Source organism: Nyctereutes procyonoides, unplaced genomic scaffold (genome assembly GCF_905146905.1).
Source record: "Nyctereutes procyonoides isolate TBG_1078 unplaced genomic scaffold, NYPRO_anot_genome, whole genome shotgun sequence".
Classification (NCBI taxonomy): Eukaryota; Metazoa; Chordata; class Mammalia; order Carnivora; family Canidae; genus Nyctereutes; species Nyctereutes procyonoides.
Window position 1 is genome coordinate 11,267,438 of NW_026575048.1, and position 22,762 is coordinate 11,290,199.

General features: G+C 37.6%; 1 protein-coding gene across 1 annotated transcript in view; it reads right to left on the minus strand.

The window, feature by feature from the left end:
- NBAS (NBAS subunit of NRZ tethering complex) overlaps nt 1-22,762 on the minus strand; it is a 322,484-nt gene that overhangs the window by 292,057 nt on the left and 7,665 nt on the right. The window contains exons 6-9 of the mRNA XM_055327484.1: nt 18,129-18,172; nt 5,921-6,054; nt 3,765-3,898; nt 2,178-2,276 (exon numbers count right to left, since the gene is read on the minus strand). Of these exons, the coding sequence (XP_055183459.1) occupies nt 2,178-2,276; nt 3,765-3,898; nt 5,921-6,054; nt 18,129-18,172 (411 nt within the window). The remainder of the gene's footprint in view (nt 1-2,177; nt 2,277-3,764; nt 3,899-5,920; nt 6,055-18,128; nt 18,173-22,762) is intronic.

A 22,762-nucleotide genomic window follows, 5' to 3' on the forward strand; every position in this document is an offset into this window, starting at 1 on the left:
TCACACAATACTACAGAAGGTTCTTGTCTCACCCGTGAAACGCATCTACATAACCCTAATAATATTCACTCTAGAAAATCACAATTGAACAAGTGAAGGCTAGATTTTTATATGTGAGGACTGAGTAAGAAAACTAGATACTCATCTTCCATATAGAGACATTAATAGGAAATGTGTAAGACAGAAATCAAGAAGTAACAACATAAGCATTTTTATGTATGAAAACAAAGCTATCAAATAAAATGGCCAAATAAAATAGATCAAAGTAGTTGTCTTTGGAAAGAAATTGGGTGAAAAGTTCAGTGTTTTAAATTATTTAACAGTTGAAGCTATATGCAGATAGAACTCCAAAAAGGGGGATCCCTGGGTGGCGCAGCGGTTTGGCGCCTGCCTTTGGCCCAGGGCGCGATCCTGGAAACCCGGGATCGAATCCCACGTCGGGTTCCCGGTGCATGGAGCCTGCTTCTCCCTCTGTGTCTCTGCCTCTCTCTCTATCATAAATAAATAAAAATTAAAAAAAAAAAAAAAAGAACTCCAAAAAGGTAAATTTAAAAAAAAGTCACATGTTGGAAGAAGATACTATATGCACATAACCCAGAATTAAATAATGTCAAGACCAAACACTCAATAAAAATTAAGAAATTATATAAAAAAGCATTTCACAGATGACAAAACCTGAATGGCCAATAACATGAAAAGCTGTCCAACCTCATCAGTAATCAGGGAAAGAAAATTAAAACCACAATGAGATATTCTTTTATACCTACCAGATCAGCAAATACTTAAAACTGAGATATCACGGGAGCTAATAAAAAAACACAGAAACATTCATGCACTGCTGATGGAATTGTACACTGGTAGAAAACACTCTGAAAAATGTTTGCATTACCAAGTAAAGTTGAAGATGTACTTACTCAAGAATTCAGCAATTCCACTACTACTTATAGATCCTACAGAAACTCTTACACATGTGTCAGAGGAATGCATAATCATTTTGGCCACAGTACTATTTTTATAACCAAAAAAAAAAAGAAAAAAACCTGGAAACAAACCAAATTTTCACTTACAGGAGAATAAATAAATATGCTACAATATATTCATAAAATGAAATGTCCTAATGGTAGTAAACTAGAAAAACATGCATCAAAAAGCAGGTCTCAAACCAAGACTTGTGTGTCTTCTGTATGATTCCATTTATATAAAGTCAAACAGCAAAACTAAGAATGAGTGTTAAAACTATAAAGAAATCAAAAAATGATAAATGCAAACTTTAGGACAGTGGTTATCTCTAGTGGGGAGGGGATGAGGGAAAAGCACATACAGGACTGTGGGGGGTGTGGGTTCCTTTGCAGAATAAAAATCTCACAATCATAAAATTCTGAACAAAAAAGACCCATGCCTGAACAGAATATAAAAACTGCACACCTTTTTCATCAAAAAGACTTAAGTACAGAGAGGGTCAGAGAGTTTAAGGACTTACAAACAGACACAGAGTAAGTCTCAAAATTCAGAATTAAAAAAAAAAAATTCAGAATTTAAGCTAGGTTTGTCTGATTTACAACTTGGTAACTCTTCTTAGTTAGAGAACCAAAAAAGCTAGCCTGGCTACCTTATAAAACAGAAAAATTTCACCCTCCAATAACAAAATTCAAGAAGAGAAATCACCAGAAGTAAAAAATTCCCAATTTTCAATGAAACCTCAATGTAGGTGGCAAATCCATGGAGAAGTGGCACATATGAAGAAGGGGCAACAGAGGCAGGAATCAGCTGTGCAACCATCAAAGCAGCCCTAGTCTGCAGAGAAGAAAGGGGGGGCACATGTACCGAGACGTCCTATGCAAGGGCACTTCACATAGAGCATTTTGTGAGTTCTGTCAACCTGCTGGAGTGCTAGAAGTTAGGTACCCACATTTTACAGATGAGGAAAATAAGATTTAAGAAAGAGAGAAGAAAAACTTCCTCACTGCCCAGTGTGGCTCAAATATCAGTCAGCCAGATGAACAGAAATACTCAGAAGAGGACTACAACCATATTATAGATATTGAAGACAACTATACTAGAGAGAAGAAAATGAGGAAGTCAAAATAAGCAGAATGGACCATTTCTTCTCTCTGAAACTGTGCCAAGACTTTTCCATGCACCTGATGCTCTACCAAATAGAAGAAATGGTTGCTTACCTGTGGCCAGGATGGTACACAGCTGTGTTGATTCCATGAGGATAATGACTACTGAAGTTGAAACAATGACTCTCTTGATAACTCTGATTTGTTCCAACACTAAATTTAAGAAGAAAAAAATACCCAGGAAGGCACAATGAGAGACCAAAAAAATACCCACTACAGCTTTTATAATTTAAAAGGCACCACCATCAAAAAATCAAAAAATAAAAATAAAAATAAAAAAAATAAAAGGCACCACCAAATACAGCTGCAGATACAAAACCACCAGAACACTGATAGTTATTAGTGGGAATATGAATAATAGAAAAACTCTAGGAAAAGGTAAAAATTAACTATCTATACTATGACTCAGTAGTTCCACTCAAAGACAGTGACCCAAGAGAAATAAAAGTACATATCTATAAATACTTGTATAAGAATGGTCATAACAACTTTATTCACAGTATCCCAAAACTGGAAATCAGAAGTCTACCAAAAGAACAAATCATGAATGTTATGGTCTGAATGTCTGTGACCCCACTATGGAATGAATGTCTGTATCCCCCAATAAAAAAAACTTAATTTTAAAACCCTAATGCCATTGTGATGGTATCTGGAGGTGGGGTCTTTGGGAAGTCATTAGGTTATGAGGATGACGCCCTTATGAAAAGAATTCCTGCCCTTAGGAAGCCAGAGAGCTAGCTAGCTCTCTTTCCACCATGTGAGGAAGCAAAAAGTCAGTAGTTTGCAAACCAAAAGAAGGTTCTCACCAGAACCCAACCCTGCTGGCACCCAGAACACAGACACCCTTGGGAAGTGTGAGCAGTAAATTTCCGTTGTTGATAAGTCACCCAGTTTATGGTACTTTGTTGTAACAACTCACACTAGGACACATGAAATATTCATACACTGAAATACATTAGTATTATAATAAAATGGAATAAACTGATACATGAAAAAATACAAATAAATCTCAAAATATGCTAAGTGAAGGAAGCCTCAGACAGGATAGTGCATACTATGAGTCCATTAATGTGAATTACCAGAACAAGCAAAATGTATCTAGGATGGAAAAAAATAAAATAAACAATAGCTGCTCTGGGGGTAGGTGTAGACAGATTTACTGGGAACCAGCAGGAGGGAACTTTCTAGCAGGATGGTAATGTTCTGCATCTTCATAGGGGTTTGAATTACACAAGTGTATGCATTTGTCTTAATTCACTGGCTGGCACACTTACAATCTATACATTTCATTGTATGCAAATTTTATTTCAAAAGAGAAACTATAAGAAAATGTTAAACGTTAATTAATGACATGCACTAAAGCATTTAAGTATTAACTCTGAAATTCATTAAAAAATAATATTGATTAATGGCTAGATGGAGCAATGGACAGAAATGTAATATACAAACAAGCATAGTAAAATACAAACTACAGAATTTAAGTGAAGGTATAAGGGTATTTACTATACAATTATTTCAACCTTCCTGTTATATTGGCAATTTTTCACAACAAAATGCTAAAAGAACAAACAAAACAAAATCTGACACTAAGCCAGAGAAAAACATTTCAAATAGGAGTTCCCAAATAAAGTATATTTTTACCTTACAAGGTAACTTTTAAGTTCTCCTCGGTAATTGATGACCAGGAGTTCTGCAGACCACTGTGCACTGGATTTATATTCTAAAAATATCAACCCGGCAATGGCATAGCTCAAATCACCTGCTAAACTGGATGCCTATAGAAAAAGAGGCAAATTAAGTTTCTAAAAGATTCCAAATAAGTTAACACATGCATAGTTGGAAGACATCCCAGTTGCTGGCCTTGCCAGGTGCACATTACAACAGTCCCAGAACTGCTCCGGATACTGAAGAATCATGCAAATCAGAGTGCCTAGAACCAGACACCCAACTTTACACCTGCTCTCCCAACAAAGGCTAGAGCCACACAACTCCCTTTGGATGAGAGATTCACCTAGATATGAGAATTTCTGTTGGGACTGTACTTCTGTTGGGGGGGGCGGGGAGCAATGCCACCATTCAACCCCAAAGAATTCTAAGATACAGAGTTCAGATATAAGCTCCCAAATGATGAGTTTCATTGCTAGCAGTAACTAATGCTTTTAAAAAAAAGAAAGAAAAGAAAAGCCTTGGGGCACCTGGGTGGCACAGTTGGTTGAGCATCTGACTCTTGGTTTCAACTCAGGTCTGACCTCAGGGTCATGAGATCAAGCCCCACGTCTGCTGAGCGCAGAGTCTGTTTATTTCTCTCTCCCTTCACTACCCCCCACACATACATGCCCACTCTCTCTCAAATAAAATAAATCTTAAAAAAAAAAGTCTCAATCACTTCCATTTGCCCCATCAGCAGCTAAAAGGAAAAAACAAAACATTCACTCAATGGCAACCTTTTTCAATGAACTAAATATCAGGCTATATTGTTAAGGATCTGAAGGCAGCACCTCGGGAAGCACACAAAATAAAGTTTATCACCGCAAATTACTCCTTTCTGTCCAGAACCACAAAATAAATACTGCAGCCAATGTGGCTACTGAATACTTGATAGTTAGTCCTAAGTGGGATAGACTATAAATATAAAAATAAACATGACATTTCAAACACTTGGAATCAAAGAAAGTAGAATAGCTCATTAATAATCTTTATATTGATTACATGTTGAAATAATATTTATGATATATTAGGTTACATAATAAATTTCACCTGTTTCTTTTGACTCTTAATGCTACTAGGAAATTTTAAATTACACATATGATCACATACATAATTCACATTACTTTTCTATCAGACAGTGCTAGTCTAGAAAACAGTGATCCAAACTTGTTAGTTTGGCTCCCGTGGACTTCCATAATATGAGCCTAACATATTTTTTCAAGTTTTCTCACTCATTATTTCTGAACAAAAATTGTTTTCTATGTCACAGGTTCTTATCCCTAAGCTTCTCATTAAAAGTCAGCAAAAAACTTGTAAACAAGGTTAATGCCCAGAGCCCACTCCAATCAATTAAATCAATTTCTGTGGGTTGAACCTAGACAACCAAGTAATTTTATTTTTCTTTTCTTTACAAAGCTTCCCTGCTGATCCTAAGATGCAGCCAGAGTTAAGCACTGAGGATCTACCTGCCTCTGTATCTTGTTCATTCAAGGGAGGATATAAAGTAAAAAGCACTGGATTCCTGAAAGAAACACTTATTAACTGGATTGCCATAGGAAAAGTCATTCAACTGCCTCTCAATTTCAGTTTTCTAAACTATAAAATGAGGATAATATCTGGCCAATCTACTCAAAGGGTTGTTGTGAATATTAACTAGGAGTATATATCAAACTCATTAATAAAGTATAAAGCACTATACAAATACAAGTTATTACCACCATTATTTTTTTCTCCACTCTCTCTTTCAATTTCTATCCCCTTTAGAGTATCAATTCCAACTCTTTGGAGAGCTGTTCCTGTTGTGACCGCGCACGGACTGCCTTCCCTCACTGGAACTTTCTATCATTTTTCTGTACCTTGGTTTAGTATTTACTTACCACCATGTTTCCATAATGGTGGACCACCTCTGAATACTGTATTACAAAATACACAGAAAAAATATTTCACGTACAGATATCTACTAGAACATCTTACATTCACAACTTATTCAGATTTATAGGTCTATTCCCCTCTCGTCACATTCGGTCACTCAAGTACCTTGGTATTTTTTGAATGCCTTTTATGTAATCAGTTGAAGGTTATGTACGTACCGGGGTAATAACAAAGAGTTCGCTTCCCATGAGATCAAACACCCTCACAGTTCCTGTACTTTCAGCATAGGCCAGCAGGGTACAATCATAACTCCATGCTACACGTCTCCACTGGGGTTTAGGGTCTTTTGGAACTAGAATGAAAAGAAAAGAAGTGCTTTTAACAATGCGTTACACAGATAGTTAATATTTATAGTTACTGCAACTAAACTAACTATTCAACTACATTATATCCTCTCCCAAGGATTTCTAATGCTTCAGTTCAATAGAACACTTTCCAGAGCCACTCCAAGTAAAAGTGGGAAGTATAAACCACAGCAACCTCTGCCCCACTTACTTAAGCAGCAGAGACTATGGACACCCAGGGTCTACTGAACGCTGAGCATGACTTGGTCTGGAAAAGGCTCAGAAAAGTACACCTCAAAATATTTATGAAATTAAGATAGATCAAAAGCATAGAGAATGGGCAGAAAATAATTCCAATCCAATGAGCTGAGCAACTCTAACAGCAACAAATGAAAATTTCAACAGAGATCTTTTAAATATATCAAATATAGATACCAAGGAAATACAATTGCAGAGTTATACAGACACAGTATTGGAGAAATGCATATACACACATATGATTCATATACACATATATTAGGTGAATCAACTACTATCCTATTCAGTCCTACAATTATAACATTTAAATAATCAGCCTTAACAATCCAGCATATGCCTCTTTTCTGAGTTTTTTCAGTAAAATAAAAGAGAGAGAGAGAGAGAGAGACCGTGAAACTCTAAACTGATAGATTTGAGGTTTTTGATGTTTTGCTTGCTTCACTATCCCCTCATTAGAAGCCCAGAACTGAAAGACTGGTAGGACCAGTGCCCTCCCTTTATCAGCAGGGATTCCAAATGATTAGGGGACTGACAAGGTGAGTCAAGAGCAAAGAAAACCCAGAACCTAGTGTCCGCCTTCCCAAACGGTAAGCATCTCACTACCACACAACTGGCTCTCAGTCTGGACTGAGCCTCAGAATCACCTCGGGGTGTTTCTGAGATTCATTAAATTCTCTCTCCTCTCTGGCCACTAGAATGCCTCAGTTCAAGCTGCACTAATCTCTTGCTGAGCCTCTCCCAACAGCCTCCTAACTGGTCTCCTCCCTTCAGTTTTTTTTTTCCCCCAATCCTTCCTCCATAATCTCCAAAGAGATCTTTCTAAAAGAAGGAACAGACACATCCTGCAGCTGTGTGGTTCTCCATTTCCAAGAGAAGCAGGGCCACAATCCTACACACACACACACACACACACACACACTCACACACACACACACACACACGGAAGGCCCCTGACAAAGGGTTCCATCACAGGCTTCCAGGGTCGCCTCCCACCACACAGACTTCCTCCACCACACAGCTAATAAGCCATCAACAATACAATCACCTGGCAAATAAGCAAATCATGCATACTCCAGGCTTTCATACACACTGCTGCCTCTTCCTAGAATGTTCTTCTGTACTCTTCAAATGGTTTTGTTACAACCACTGTGGTAACAAAGGGGTACCTCCTCCTTCCTTGGCACTCTTAGAAGCTGACTGCTCTCCTTTCTGTGCCCCCAAATATGCTGTACAAATCTCTTCCATAGCATTTATCACAACCTATTAGGTTGTTTACATGACTGTTTCCCCCGAGCCTATGAGCTCCGTAAAATCTACAATGTCCTATTTAACACCACCATCCTAGAAACTGGAACAGAAAGTGATTAGTGTTTCACTAATGAGTGAAGACTAGGTCTTTCAGAAAAATCTATATTAACAGGCAAGGTAACGGAAAGAGTTTACCATCCCTCAGAGACTACCAATTAAACATGAATTACGTAACTAAAGTTTTCTTTCCATCTAGATGAGATACCATAGAATTCAGACTTCCCTTTTATCTCTGTAATACACATAACAGATGTTCTGTATATGAAGAAAGAATACCAGACATCAATGAGTTTCTTTAGTTTGACTATTTATCGACAGGCAAGAAGCATACAAAAAAATCCAACAGGGCCCTTGGACAGAGGAGGATTCATTAAAGACTAAAAAAAAAAAAAAACACACAAAAAAAAAACTATACTCTAGAAAAGAATTTTTTTAATGAGAATAAAAGAAGAAGATCAGTTCTCTGTCTTTATAAAGCTATAAAAAAAATCACACTTGGAAGTAAAAACAGGCACAAAATAATAAACAACATAAGAATACAAGACCTGCCTACACAGAGATGCTACACAAACACCAGCTTGAGGACAAGTTAATGTCCTGAAAAATATTCACATGCTAAAGAAACACAGAAATATTTTTCCATTACTGTTCTACCTGTGATAACAGGCTTTTTTCCTCATTTCATTTCGATAGGATAAACAGATTTATACACCACATTCTTTATCTAAAACAAGTTCCATCTGAAAGGGATTTGTTTTCACTATTACTTCTAGTCATAACCAGTAGCTCCAGGAAACTCAGCATGTGTTTTGACCCAGCTAAAGATATGTTTTCATTACAAAATAAGATTTCACATAACAATGTAAAAACAAAGACTTTTATCACCAGATTTTTCCAGCTGACTATGTGGTTTTGGAGAGGAATGAACAGTCCAGATTTTTACAAAGCAAGTGTCAATGGGGTTGTCTGAAAAGTATTCAGAAAAGCTGCTGGTAAAGTTAGCCTGCAATCTGACACTTGCCATGTTCAGAGTGAGACCCTTTCTTCTCACTCATATCTTGCATCAATTGTGACCCCTTCAACCAGTGGTTGCCAAGTTCTTTCCCACTTGGCGCTTTTGTCTGTGCTGTTTTCTCAGCCCAGGGCCCCCTTCTCTGAATCCTTTCCTGGCTCCTTTTCATCTTTCAGGTGTTGATTTTTTCAATTTCTCAAATGTTTCAGTGATACAGATCACTTCCCCCAGGATGTGTTCTCCGGCCATCCTGTCTATGCAGCCTCAAGGCCCCACTGTTCCCCACTGTCCAACGATTTCACTTCCTTATCTTCACATATCTTATCCCAAACAATTATACATGTGTTTGTCTACTTTTTATCATCTGTCTATTCACTGAACTATAAATTCCAAAATGCCAGGTGCTGGGCCCATTCTGTTCATAAGAGATGCCCAGCACTCTGGTGGTGTAACAGGCAATCACTCTAGATCAGTGCTCAGATTAGAAAGAGAAACAGTGAAAGATTAAGAAGCAAGATACACTGGGTTCTATTCTCAGTGTTGCCATAAAATGAAGGGTGCAACCTTGGGGAGATCACCAAGGTGCAGCTCTCTCATGTGCAAGATGAAAGGCTGAATGAACAATCTCCTCCGATGAGTAAGAGCAAACTAGTGGAGCTACAAAAACTTGCTGTGGGGCAACTGGGTGGATTGGTATATTAAGTACCTGTCTTCAGCTCAGATCATGATCTCAGGGTCCTGGGATCGAGCCCCACATCCGGTGTTGGGCTCCCTGCTTGGCAGGGAGTCAGCTTCCCTTCTGTCCCTTCCCCAGCTTGTGCTCTCTCTCACTCTCTTTCAAACGAATAAATAGTATCTTTAAAAGAGAGAGAGAGAGAGAGAGAGACTTGCCAAGAAGGTAAATATTTGAATGTTTGAAATAACAGTGTTGGTAAAAACATGAGAAAAATGTTATACTCCTGGAATGAAAAGTATAACCATGAAGAGAAATCTTGAAAAAAAGCAACAAATGCAATTACAAAAAATTATAAACAAAAAAAAGTTCTGTGGACAAAAATAAAAACAAAAAGTACACCAAAACAAATTTAAAAGGAAACAGACTGGGTGAAAATAAATGCAATACATATGACCAAGGGTTAACATTCATACTATCACATCAATAAGAAAAAGTAAAGTAATCTAAGAGTAATGTACGGCAAAAGGATTGGATCTAACAATTCACCAAAAAGTAAACATAAAAATAGCTACTTAATGTATGCTCTACCTACTAACTAAAAATATGCAAACTGAAAATGAGATTTTTTTTTCCTTTGCCTGTGAACCTAATGAATATTTTTTAAATACGTAACATATGGTGGTGACAGTGGAGAAAAGAAACAGCTTCAATCATTCCTTTTTCATAGTTGTATAAATAGGTGTAACTTTCTGGAATTATAGTAGTAGCTATTCTGAATACTACACCCAGAGACCAAGAGAACATCATTTCCAGTGCCAAGGGCTGGTGTGAGGGGCGGGGGGGGCAGTTAATGGGGTGCTCAGGAGAAGGACGAGTTGAGTAAGAAAAAGAGAAAAGAGAAGAAAACAAGCCACTGGGAACAACCTAGACCTCCAACAAGAGTGGAATAGATAAAGAACCATGTGGTTCACATTCTTACAATAGAATGCTGTGGCTACATTTAAAAGACTGAAATAAATTTGTATACACCAACTAGGAAAGCTATCAACACCTTCAGAGGGAGAGCAAGCTGGAGAACAAACTATACAAGATAATCTCATTTTTGTTAAAGAAAAAAGTTGATCCATGTATATACAGCTTTATATAAGCATAGAAGGTTTTATATTAAATCATTAATATAATTTCCTATGAAAAATGTAAATCAAAAAAAATTTTTTCTGTTTTTTGTACTGTTTAAATTTGTTACATGTATGTACTGCTTTTGTTATTAAAAAAAAAAAGGTAACTAGTCTCAGTCTACATCTCCCACCATAAAAGAAAAAATAGGTCAAATGTCTGTTTTCAGACATTATACTACAGGCAGTGCAAGACTGTGATCATCACTGGGAGAAGTGACTTGACTTTTAGCCAGTAGGCACCTGTGGCCCATGGGGCGTGAAGAGGGACCTCCAAGCACACGTGAATGTCTCAACAAATTGAGCAGATAAAGTACGGAGTTTGGAGCTACTGAGCTGAATACAATCTGCAAGGCAGCATTCCAGAGGAAGCAAGGCAGAGATGGAGCTGTAAAAATCTGCAGAGATGAAACCTGGGTCTTGGGACACACACATATATACATATATATACACAAAGACACATACACATAGACACACACACATACACGCATAGATTCTGCAGGACCCAGAACAGATGGCTACTGGGGAAAACAACTGGAGTTGTTTGGAACTTGGAGAGGATGTGGGAACATTGGAGTTCCACCCCATCAGGGTAGAGAGATGTCAATGAACACTCAGAGCTCTCATAAGCAATCCCAGAAAGACCCCACCTTAAAATAGGACTAATCTAACCCCAAAGTAAAAGCAATTCTAAATCATATAACACTTAAGAACAAACCTTAAAAGATTAAGCTGATCCCCAAAGAAATTATCCACATCCCAGAACAAAACTCAATACTCAATTAGGGAAGAGAACAAAACTTACTAACTCAGCTCCATAATGTTGAGCATACAGTGTTAGAAAAAATAAATAAATAAAACACAAAAAGGGATGCCCAGGTGACTCAGTCATCTGAGTCTTGATCCCAGCTCAGAGTTATGAGTTCAAGCCCAGTTTTGGCCTCCATGCTAGGCATGGAGCCTACTTAAAAAATGTTTTTAAATTAAAAAATTATTCTGTTCCATTGATCTATGTGTCTGTTTTTGTGACAGTACCACACTGTCTTGATGACCACAGCTTTGTAGTACAACCTGAAATCTGGCATTGTGATGCCCCCAGATAAGGTTTTCTTTTTTAAAATTCCCCTGGCTATTCGGGGTCTTTTCTGATTCCACACAAATCTTAAAATAATTTGTTCTAACTCTCTGAAGAAAGTCCATGGTATTTTGATAGGGATTGCATTAAACGTGTAAATTGCCCTGGGTAACATTGACATTTTCACAATATTAATTCTGCCAATCCATGAGCATGGAACAGAATAGAGAACCCAGAAGTGGACCCTGAACTTTATGGTCAACTAATATTCGACAAAGGAGGAAAGACTATCCACTGGAAGAAAGACAGTCTCTTCAATAAATGGTGCTGGGAAAATTGGACATCCACATGCAGAAGAATGAAACTAGACCACTCTCTTTCACCATCCACAAAGATAAACTCAAAATGGATGAAAGATCTAAATGTGAGACAAGATTCCATCAAAATCCTAGAGGCGAGCACAGGCAACGCCCTTTTTGAACTCGGCCACAATAACTTCTTGCAAGATACATCCACGAAGGCAAAAGAAACAAAAGCAAAAATGAACTATTGGGACTTCATCAAGATAAGAAGCTTTTGCACAGCAAAGGATACAGTCCACAAAACTAAAAGACAACCTACAGAATGGGAGAAGATATTTGCAAATGACCTATCAGATAAAGGGCTAGTTTCCAAGATCTATAAAGAACTTATTCAACTCAACACCAAAGAAACAAACAATCCAATCATGAAATGGGCAAAAGACAGGAACAGAAATCTCACAGAGGAAGACATAGACATGCCCAACATGCACATGAGAAGATGCTCTGCATCACTTGACATCAGGGAAATACAAATCAAAACCACAATGAGATACCACCTCACAACAGTGAGAATGCGGAAAATTAACAAGGCAGGAAACCACAGATGTTGGACAGGATGCGGAGAAAAGGGAACCCTCTTACACTGTTGGTGGGAATGTGAACTGGTGCAGCCACTCTGGAAAATTGTGTGGAGGGTCCTCAAAGAGTTAAAAATGGACCTGCCCTACGACCCAGCAATTGCACTGTTGGGGATTTACCCCAAAGATACAGATGCAATGAAACGCCGGGACACCTGCACCCCGATGTTTATAGCAGCAAGGCCACAATAGCCAAACTGTGGAAGGAGCCTCGGTGTCCATCGAAACATGAGTGGATAAAGAAGATGTGGTTTATGTATACAATGGAATATTCCTCAGCCATTAGAAATGACAAATACCCACCATTTGCTTCAACGTGGATGGAACTGGAGGGTATTATGCCGAGTGAAGTAAGTCAATCGGAGAAGGACAAACATTATATGGTCTCATTCATTAGGGGAATATGAATAATAGTGAAAGGGAATATAAGGGAAGGGAGAAGAAATGTGTGGGAAATATCAGAAAGGGAGACAGAACATAAAGACTCCTAACTCTGGGAAACGAACTAGGGGTGGAAGAAGGGGAGGAGGGCGGGGGGTGGGAGTGAATGGGTGATGGGCACTGGGGGTTATTCTGTATGTTGGTAAATTGAACACCAATAAAAAATAAATTTAAAAAAATAAAAATAAATAAAAAATTTCTGGGATCCCTGGGTGGCGCAGCGGTTTCGCGCTTGTCTTTGGCCCAGGGCGCGATCCTGGAGAGCCAGGATCGAATCCCACGTCGGGCTCCCGGTGCATGGAGCCTGCTTCTCCCTCTGCCTCTGTCTCTGCCCCTCTCTCTCTCTGTGACTTTCATAAATAAATAAATTAAAAAAAAAATTATTAAAAAATTTTTAAAAAGCTATGGAAAAGGAAAAAATTAATTAATTAATTAATTAAGAGCAGTGGGTGTTATATGTGACTGATGAATCACTAAATCCTACCCCAGTAATACTACACTATATGTCAACTAAATTGAATTTAAATGAAGAATTAAATAAAATCAATTGATCATAAATTAAAATAAAACAAAAAAAATTCTAACATTAGATATATGAGGCAGGAAAATTTCCTAATCATGGGAAAACTTATCCAATAGAAATATACCCAGAAATGATACAAATTAAAGAATAAGCAAAGATCTCAAAACAGCTATTAAAGCACATTTGGGAATTCAAAGAAAAAGAATATATAGAGAATCTCAACAAAAATGTTCTGGAAAATATCAAGTCAATTTTAGAAATACAGAAATACAAAAGACAGTATCTGAGCTTGGGCTGTCAAGGGGCCCACCAGGGCACCAGCAGGTTGCTGGGATCTCAGCATACTTACAATAAAATCTGCTCCTTAGCACCAGAAGCTCTAATTTATGGTATCTCAAAATCAGAAATATGAGAAAAATCTCTTGATTAACATAGTATAGCTCTATAAAAAAAATCTAATTTCTAATTCTATGTGCTATTATTTAGGTCACTATTCAGGACAAAAAGAGAAAACTAGTATTTATGGCCTAGCAAACACAGCCAACACAAGTTGCAACCTCATTTAAAACATTCTCAAATGACATCTATTTTATAAAGCAATAATTGAAAAATATCAGAATGGAACTAAATAGCTCCTATTTCAGTTTGCAGACTGTGCAATATATAGTTTCAAAAATGCATTAACACCACTTTGGCTCCTTTTCTCCAAGCTTACACAGGAAAAATCATTCAGCATATGAGAGTTATTCCCATAAAGATGAGTCAGATAATAAGCAAATGATCATTAGATCAAATTATATGAAATGGAAAGAAGCCATTAATGCAGCATTAAGGTCATAAATTCACACATTCGGAAGCCAACAAAATAAAACATTAGTTCTCAAAGCATTATTATCCCATCCATGCTGCCACATTAACTATACACAGTAAAACCTCTAACAAATGTTATAATTTGTGTGAAATAGAGGGTTAAGCTTCCCATTTTCATGTTAACTTGCAGATTTCTCAGTTTACATACTAAGTGTGGATATCTAATGTCATAGCTCAAAAGGGCCCTGCAGGTCTGAATCACTCTAACATTCTGAACGTGCCTCTCAGCAGCTCACAGTGGGCTCCCCAAACCCTCACCCAACAGAAGCACAGCACTGGGGAAAAGGTAACCGAATACCCATCCCTAAATTATTCCAGGGACTTCTTGATCTTTACACATTATGTAAGCCAGATCTGGTCTACTTTAATAAGCGTTGGTGAGGAAACTATTATTGAAAGTAAGAGAAGGAAAGAAGAAAGAAAAGAAAGAAAGGAAAGGAAAGGAAAGGAAAGAAGGAAAGGAAGGAAGGAAGGAAGGAAGGAAGGAAGGAAGGAAGGAAGGAAGGAAGGAAGGAAGAAAGAAAGAAAGAAAGAAAGAAAGAAGAAAGGAAAGAAAGAAAGAAAGAAAGAAAGAAAGAAAGAAAGAAAGAAAGAAAGAAAGAAAGAAAGTTCAGAAAATGCTAGAGCTCCAAGCTTTAGAAATACACAAATACTATATATTTCTCAACAAGATACTAAGCTAACAGGGCCTCTTATCTATCGTTTGTGGTATATATACATATTTGTGTGCATGAGAAGTCAAAACCATGAATACCATGATAATCATCCATGATTTTATATATGTATATGCAAGCTATTATAAATCTATATATAGTCATGAATTTCCAAAATTAACTCACAGGAAATATGCAAATATACTTTGTTCAGACATAAACTCATAAAAATCATTGTAATAGTTCCTAAGTATCACTACCCACTGAATAGGATGAAGAATTATGTGCCAACATGTGTGAGACATCATGCTGGACATCGGGAACAAAAAAAGTTGAGTAAGATGGGAGCCCTGCCTTCAAAGAATTTATAGTCTAACTGGGAATCAGATAAGCAAATCAGCAATTAAGGGGGCGGGGGGGGGGGAGTACATTAGCCTGAGTGTGGGGATACATGTACAAACAAGTCCTAGGAAAACATTAAGAAAGATGTACAAATGATGAGGAAGCAGGCAGGGAGGAAAGGTTCCCCAAAAGACCCGATGCCTGAACTAAAATATGCAAGACCCATTAATTAAATATAAAAGTGGAGCTTCTAAGCAAAAGGAATTATCAGTACCAAGGCATGAAAAGTACGATGGGCCTGGGAAAGCATGAGCTGCTTTGTACTAGAACACAGAATGTCTGACAGGGGGATCATCAGGGACAGACAGACTGTAAGGTCAGAAAAAATTAGCAGGATTCTACCTATAGTCAGTGGGGAACAACTGAAAGATTCTAGGCAGAGTAACTGCACTAGTGGTGGTGGCAGTGATAAAAGCTTAAGGTCTCCTAAGTACTTAGTATGTATCCGACATACTAAGAGCTTTACATAGATTAGCTCATATTTTTTTCCACAACCCCATCTATAACATTATGCCATTACAGATAATTGAGGCTCAGAGACTAAGGTAACTTGTCCAAGGTCACATTTCTAGAAAGCAGGGAGCCAGAAGTGAAGGATAACTTTATGGCATTTCCATTTAACAGCAATTATTTGGCAAGCAGTGTGAACTGTGGATCATTGAGAGGCAAAGAGAAGAAAACCTGGTCAGGAGACTGTTGTATAAAAAACAAAGTTAAAATGTTAAAAGCCTGAGCTAGGGCTGTGATGGCAGAAGTGCAAAAGCAGAGGCGAGACACCAGGGCAAAGGCAACGCTTCCCCATTGTGCCACTCAGTACAGTTGCAGTGAATTATTTTTCTTCCCTGACGGACTGCAAACCCTTAAACCAAGGTTACCTAGCGCTTACTCCTCATTCTATACACAGCGCCTAGCAGAGTGCCAGGCACATGCTAGCAGCTTAATAATTGTCAAAGAAAGAAAAAAGAGAAGGAAGAAGAATGAGAAAATGTGTTGATTCTTGGCTTGGTATATACAGGCAATTGGATCACTGATGATCCAGGGGACAAAGCCAAGGAACAGATTACAAGAAGAGGTTAAATTTACATTAACAAATAGGCAGTTTTACATTTGCTTTTAGGTTATGCATACTATGCATACAGACAACTCCATAAAGAACTCTATTACTACCTTACCCACTAGCATGTATGGAATTAAAGAGGTAGAGCGATTTTGACCTACTAATAGACTATCACTAGTCATAAAACTGAAAACATCTTTCAAACGTCTGATCTTTAATTTTCTGAACACATGTGGGTGACCAAAAATGAGAAAAAGGAAAAGGAAACTCACCCTGAGCCACTCACTAATGGCATATCTGACAAGAAGCTGAAGACCAGCATTTCCACAGGGAAGTTGAGGGAAATCCTCTGCATTACCATCATATCGTACTGCAGATTTCAAAACTATCAATGTTTTCCTTCTCCTCACTCTCACTGTTGAAGATTTATCATCTTACCCTAATACTACTTTGAGATAAAATATGCATACTGCATTCTTCCAATTAAATGAGAAAATGCATGCAAAGCACTAAATACAGTGGTACACAGTAAGGACACCATAAATGTCTGTCATCATTACAACCACCATGATTACCATCATTAGGATGCCTACAACAGATGGACTGCAGGTCCCTAAGTAAAACACACAGAATAGTTGCATTTACCAAAAAGCATCCCCTTAATTATTTTCTTCCAGTATGGGTTCCTCTGTCTTTTCCTACCTGCTCCTACAGTCAGAAACACACCCCTGGCTTCTCCTAACTTCTATTCATCCCTTAGGCTGCTTTCCAAAGTCACTTTTTCTCAACAATCTCCTCTCACAGCCCTGGTTAAACATTTAGTCTACTCTGTATTTTTCCTTTATCAGATTTGTCAAAATTAGTAATTATATTCTCAGTGTCTACCTACCTCAAGAGAACCATGCCTTTTTGCTCATGGTCATAGCCCCAGTACCCTATGAAATGTATATGTATATGACATATACATATATATAATTATATACGATATATACTAATGATAGTAATCTGTGCTGAATACAGAAGAATGATCAAATCCTAGACTTTTTTTTTTTTGCTAGTCTATATCTAATCAACTCTGATTTTTTTTTTTTTTGCATTGAATTCAAAATAAAAGACTAGAGCCACCTGACTGGCTCAGTCAGTAGAGCATAAAACTAGATCTCAGGGATCCCTGGGTGGCGCAGCGGTTTGGCGCCTGCCTTTGGCCCAGGGCGCGATCCTGGAGACCCGGGATCGAATCCCACGTCGGGCTCCCGGTGCATGGAGCCTGCTTCTCCATCTGCCTATGTCTCTGCCTCTCTCTCTCTCTCTCTCTGACTATCATAAATAAATAAAGAAATTAAAAAAAAAAAAAAAAAAAAAAAAAAACTAGATCTCAGAGTCATGAGTTCAAGCCCCACATTGGGTAAAAAGATGAAAAGAAAAGAAAAAAAAAAAAAGACTAGAGACACAAAGACTTTATCCCAAAACCGGTGCAGAATTTTAAGTCTCAATTTCAAATCTCTTCAAAGTGTCCAAAATGGACAAAGCAAAACATTTAAGGCAGTAAATCAGTTTAAGAGGTTTTAAAATTATTTTAATAAAGTCAAACAAACCTTGTTAATATTTAATATCTATTCTGACTTTTTAGGAATACCGTTAATGGTTGAAAATTTGAAATTTTCACTTTTTCAATATTTTGGAAACTCTTACCTTGACATTTCCCAATAATAGACGTAAAATCATCTTTTGCAGACCTGCAAAATAGGTGTAAAATTAAACGAAGTTTCACCATAACACTATTTCATCATACTATGAAAGTCCACAAAAACTTTAAAAACTGATAAAGTAGACAACTTGTCTGCACAACACCACTAGTCCTCTCAGATGTGGATTTATGCTCAAATAAGACGCTTTCATTGATGACGACATTTTCTTTCAATCTTATTTCCCCAGAAATGGTGAGCTACACTCAGAATACAAGGATATAAGCAAAAGTTCAATTAAGCATGATTTTTAATACAATACAGATACATGGTCCCTCCCCAAAGGTTCTGATCCAGCAAATATGGAATGGGGCCCAAGCAACAATATTTTTTTAAAGCTCTACAGATTGATATGGGTCAAGAACCATGGTCTGTATCATATTGCAAAGTTTAAATCACTTAGGGAAAAAAAGTCTTGCTTTAATAAAACAAATAGCTTTAACCATATTTGTTACTAGAGACCTATTTAAAATCTGTGATCTTGAAATATATACCAACGTAGTATAATTATTATATGTTCAGAAATGAAAATTGGTAAACCTTCTAGGAAATAATTTAGTAACAATTATCAAAAAACTTCAATGACCACAGTAATTTGATCTGGCAATTCAACTTCTGTAATAAAGTTATCCCTGGGAAATAATTACAGATACACAGAGATCTCAAGGAAATTTATACAGCCTATTTTATGAAAGAGAAAAATACACCCAGTATAAGATTAGATTTTGCTAATGCACTCAATAAAATATTATGCAATTACTGTATGTGATTTGAAAATTATTATGAACATCTTCCCATAAGTTATAAGAAAATAGGTATCAAATAGAATGTATTGTTAGAATAAAGATCACACCCACACATACACATACAGAAAAGGTACAAAGAACATACAACATTTTGGCAGACCCACAGGTAATTTGCAGTTCTTCTCTCTTGAATATTTAACTCTTTTCTAATATAGAAATTAAAGCAAATTTTAAAGACTAATGTTTATTAAAATATGACAAAAGCCAATTATAAATATGGTAATAAATTTCAAGAAATTGACTATTCAGCCTCCAAGTGGAATACAGCATAAAGAACATGGTCTTTGAAGTGATGCTGACCTGATTTCAGCTCATCTGGGAAACCTGGACAAAATATTCAATAGGAGTTTTATTTCCTCCCAATATAATGGGATGGGTAATAGCAACTTCATAGCTTAGAAAAGGATTAAAGACATTACATATAAATTAGCAAGAACTAGACCTAAGTCAGTGTTCATTATTTTCACCCTTAATATCATCACAAATAATAGCTGCTCTTTTACTGGGGAAGGGAAGAGGGGCATAAATTTGGTTTTGTCAAAACTTCATAAATATATTCACTTGAGCAAATTTGGGGGAAGGTGCCTTTTTCCGTGAGTCCCTCATTTTGATGCTTTTTGTTGTGTTCTGTGATGGTTTCTATTTAGTTCCCATATTTATAACAGCCTATAACCATTAGAAATTGTTACTTCATTATTTAGGGAAAAAAGAAACACGTATTAGCCACTTATAAAACGTAATTACTGCCAAACTACAAATTAAAGTAGCAATTGACAACAAGTCTCTTTTTAGCCACGTGAGCGCCACACACAAGCAGGTTAGATTTGCCATATTAGAGCAAATAACTGGAGTCATCTGCCACTTGCTACCAACATACTGGCAAACAGCAGCCCTAATACGATCTTGCAAAAGGCAGGGATGTCTCTGAACTAAAACTGACATGTGTTTCAAGCTTTTCATTTTTTTCTCCTCAAAAAATATTTCCTATTTAGGACTGCTCCCAAGAATTGAATAATGACCCTAGACACCAGAGTGATCTTTCATATTCTAATACAATCAACAAATATTTACCAAATACCAGATGCCTACTATATCACTACTGGAGCCAATCTTGCATTGTATGTGTTCTTTACCACAGCACAAAAAATAAATGGGAATAGTGAGAACAAAGAAGCTCTTAAACATTCAGGCACAGCCACTGTTCATAGGGTTTACTTTGAAGATCTACCCTGCCTTTTTTTTTTTTTTTTTTTCCCTGACCTTTCCACATCTTGGCTCAAACACTCTTCGTTTCAGGTTACTAGATGCACACATTTTGTATTAATTCAGCAAGAGGAAAAGACTGCCAACTCTGAGCAAGTCAGTGGACTAGGCCCTGTAACACCTGCCAAAGTCAGCTTCATGTATGCCACTTGCAAACACCTTACTTACTTATCAAACATCAACTAAGCACCTATTATGTTCAAGGAAATATAAACTACTAGGGAGAGGCAGCTGGGTGGCTCAGTAGGTTAAGTATCTGACTCCTGATTTTGGTTCAAGAGGTCATGATCTCAGGGTCGTAGGATCAAGCCCGCGTTAGGCTCCACACTCAGCATGAAGTCTCCTTGAGAATCTTTCCCTCTGTCCATTCCGCCCCCCCTTTCTCTAAATAAAATCTTTAATAAACTGCTAGGGAAAAAGGACAGCATTGCTTCTTGCAGACACCAGATCCCACTCACATTGAATTTTTAAGGATTTTTTTGTTTATTTATTTGAGAGGGAGTGTGTGCACAGAGGGAGTTGGAGAAGCAGACCCCTCGCTGAGCAGAGAGCCCATTGTAGGGCTCAATCCCAGGACCCTGAGATCATAACCTGAGCCGAAGGCTGATGCTTAACTACTGAGTCACCCAGGTGCCCCCACTCACACTGAGTTTTAAGTAAATGACAACCCTGGAGTTGTGCAGAGCAGTAGTCCTAACTATACCTAGGGAAACCCACATGTAAACATACAAGTATATACAGCTAGACAACATGATCAAAAAGTACTATAGATTAGTGGTTAAAAGCAGGAACACTGAAGCTAGAATGGTAAATTTCAAATCCTTAAGCAATGCCAGCTTCCTCATTTCTAAAATGGAGGGAAATAAGAAGACCTACCTCACAGATTAAATGAATTAACACGTTAAGCCCTTACAAGAATGTCCAACACCGTTAGTATTATCCTATCCCTAAGTATAATAGTGTGTTGATTATTTCAGGAGCATAAAGGACTGGCACATAACCAGGGGTGGGGGTGGGAGGTCCATATGGATTATGTTCCTGAAAGGCTTCCTGGTGGAATTCATGCTTTACCATGTAAGAGTCCTTAGATATACTAACGTTAACAAAAGCTTTTGCAAATTACACACCAGATGAATAAGATCTTGATGAGTATCACTACCATTGCCTAGAAATTTTCCCTCACTACTTAATCTCGAATACAGGAGTGAACTTCTAGAGCTGGATACGTGTATAAGTTTTAGAAATATTCTACTCTCTAACAATCCAGTAGCAAATCCTTTTATAAAAACAATTTTTTGTTCTCTTCATCAAAAATTTTATTAATAAGTTCCAGAAGCACTTGGTCAAACTCTTCTTCACAGATCTAAATATCAATCCCATTCCCATATACATGTTCTGATCCTAACACCTAAAATCATTCCACTGATGTTCTCATTTCATGGGATAAAGATGGAAATTTTGACGATTAACTGCTATTTATAAAGTCACACCATAAGCACATTTCTCAAAAAGATACATTTCACATTACTGCAATAAATGGAATACCAAGCTCTCACCCACTCCTATGAACAATGGCAGTTAAAGAATTGTGCCAGCTTGATGTTTACGGACGCTGTAGAAAAAGAGAAGGACCTGCCTATCAAATTCTGGCCAAATTAAGTAATGTAGTTATGGAAGGCTGTCATTATTGCCCATCATCTCCATTTTGAAGATTTTAAGAAGGATTAAAAAACAAAGCTTCTGCATCTGAAGTTGATGCCCCAGTGAAAACAAACACTCTCTCAACACCCCCAAAAGTTGAAGGGTCCTGTTCTGTTTGGAAACTGGAAAAAGAAAGAAATTACACAACGGAAAGCTAAAACCAGTGTGATAACAACTGAATTATCCTATATTTAATCAAGAATAATGAGGTGGGGATCCCTGGGTGGCGCAGCGGTGTGGCGCCTGCCTTTGGCCCAGGGCGCGATCCTGGAGACCCGGGATCGAGTCCCACGTCGGGCTCCCGGTGCATGGAGACTGCTTCTCCCTCTGCCTGTGTCTCTGCCTCTCTCTCCCTCTCTCTCTGTGTGACTATCATTAATAAATAAAAAATTTAAAAAAAAAAAAAAAAAGAATAATGAGGTGTAAGAAAAAAAGTTTTGGCTAGTATCTAGGCACCCTGAAATTTTGGGCTCATTGCTTATTTTTTAAAAACCAAGAGTCAGGTCTTAAGGAACCAGCCTCTAATTCTAAAAGTGCAACATGTTTAGTCTGCTGTAGCTAACTAGTTTCGGGGTACCTGGGTTGCTTAGTGGTTAAGCATCTGCCTTTGGCTCAGCTTGTGATCCTGGGGTCCTAGGATCGAGTCTCACATCAGGCTCCTCGCAGGAAGCCTGCTTCTCCCTCTGCCTATGTCTCTGCCCCCCCCCCCTCTCTCTCATGAATAAATAAAATCTTTAAAAAAAAAAAAAACTAGTTTTCCTTAGTTGCTACTGTAGCTATTTCTTTCACAACAAAAATATTACTTAAAAAA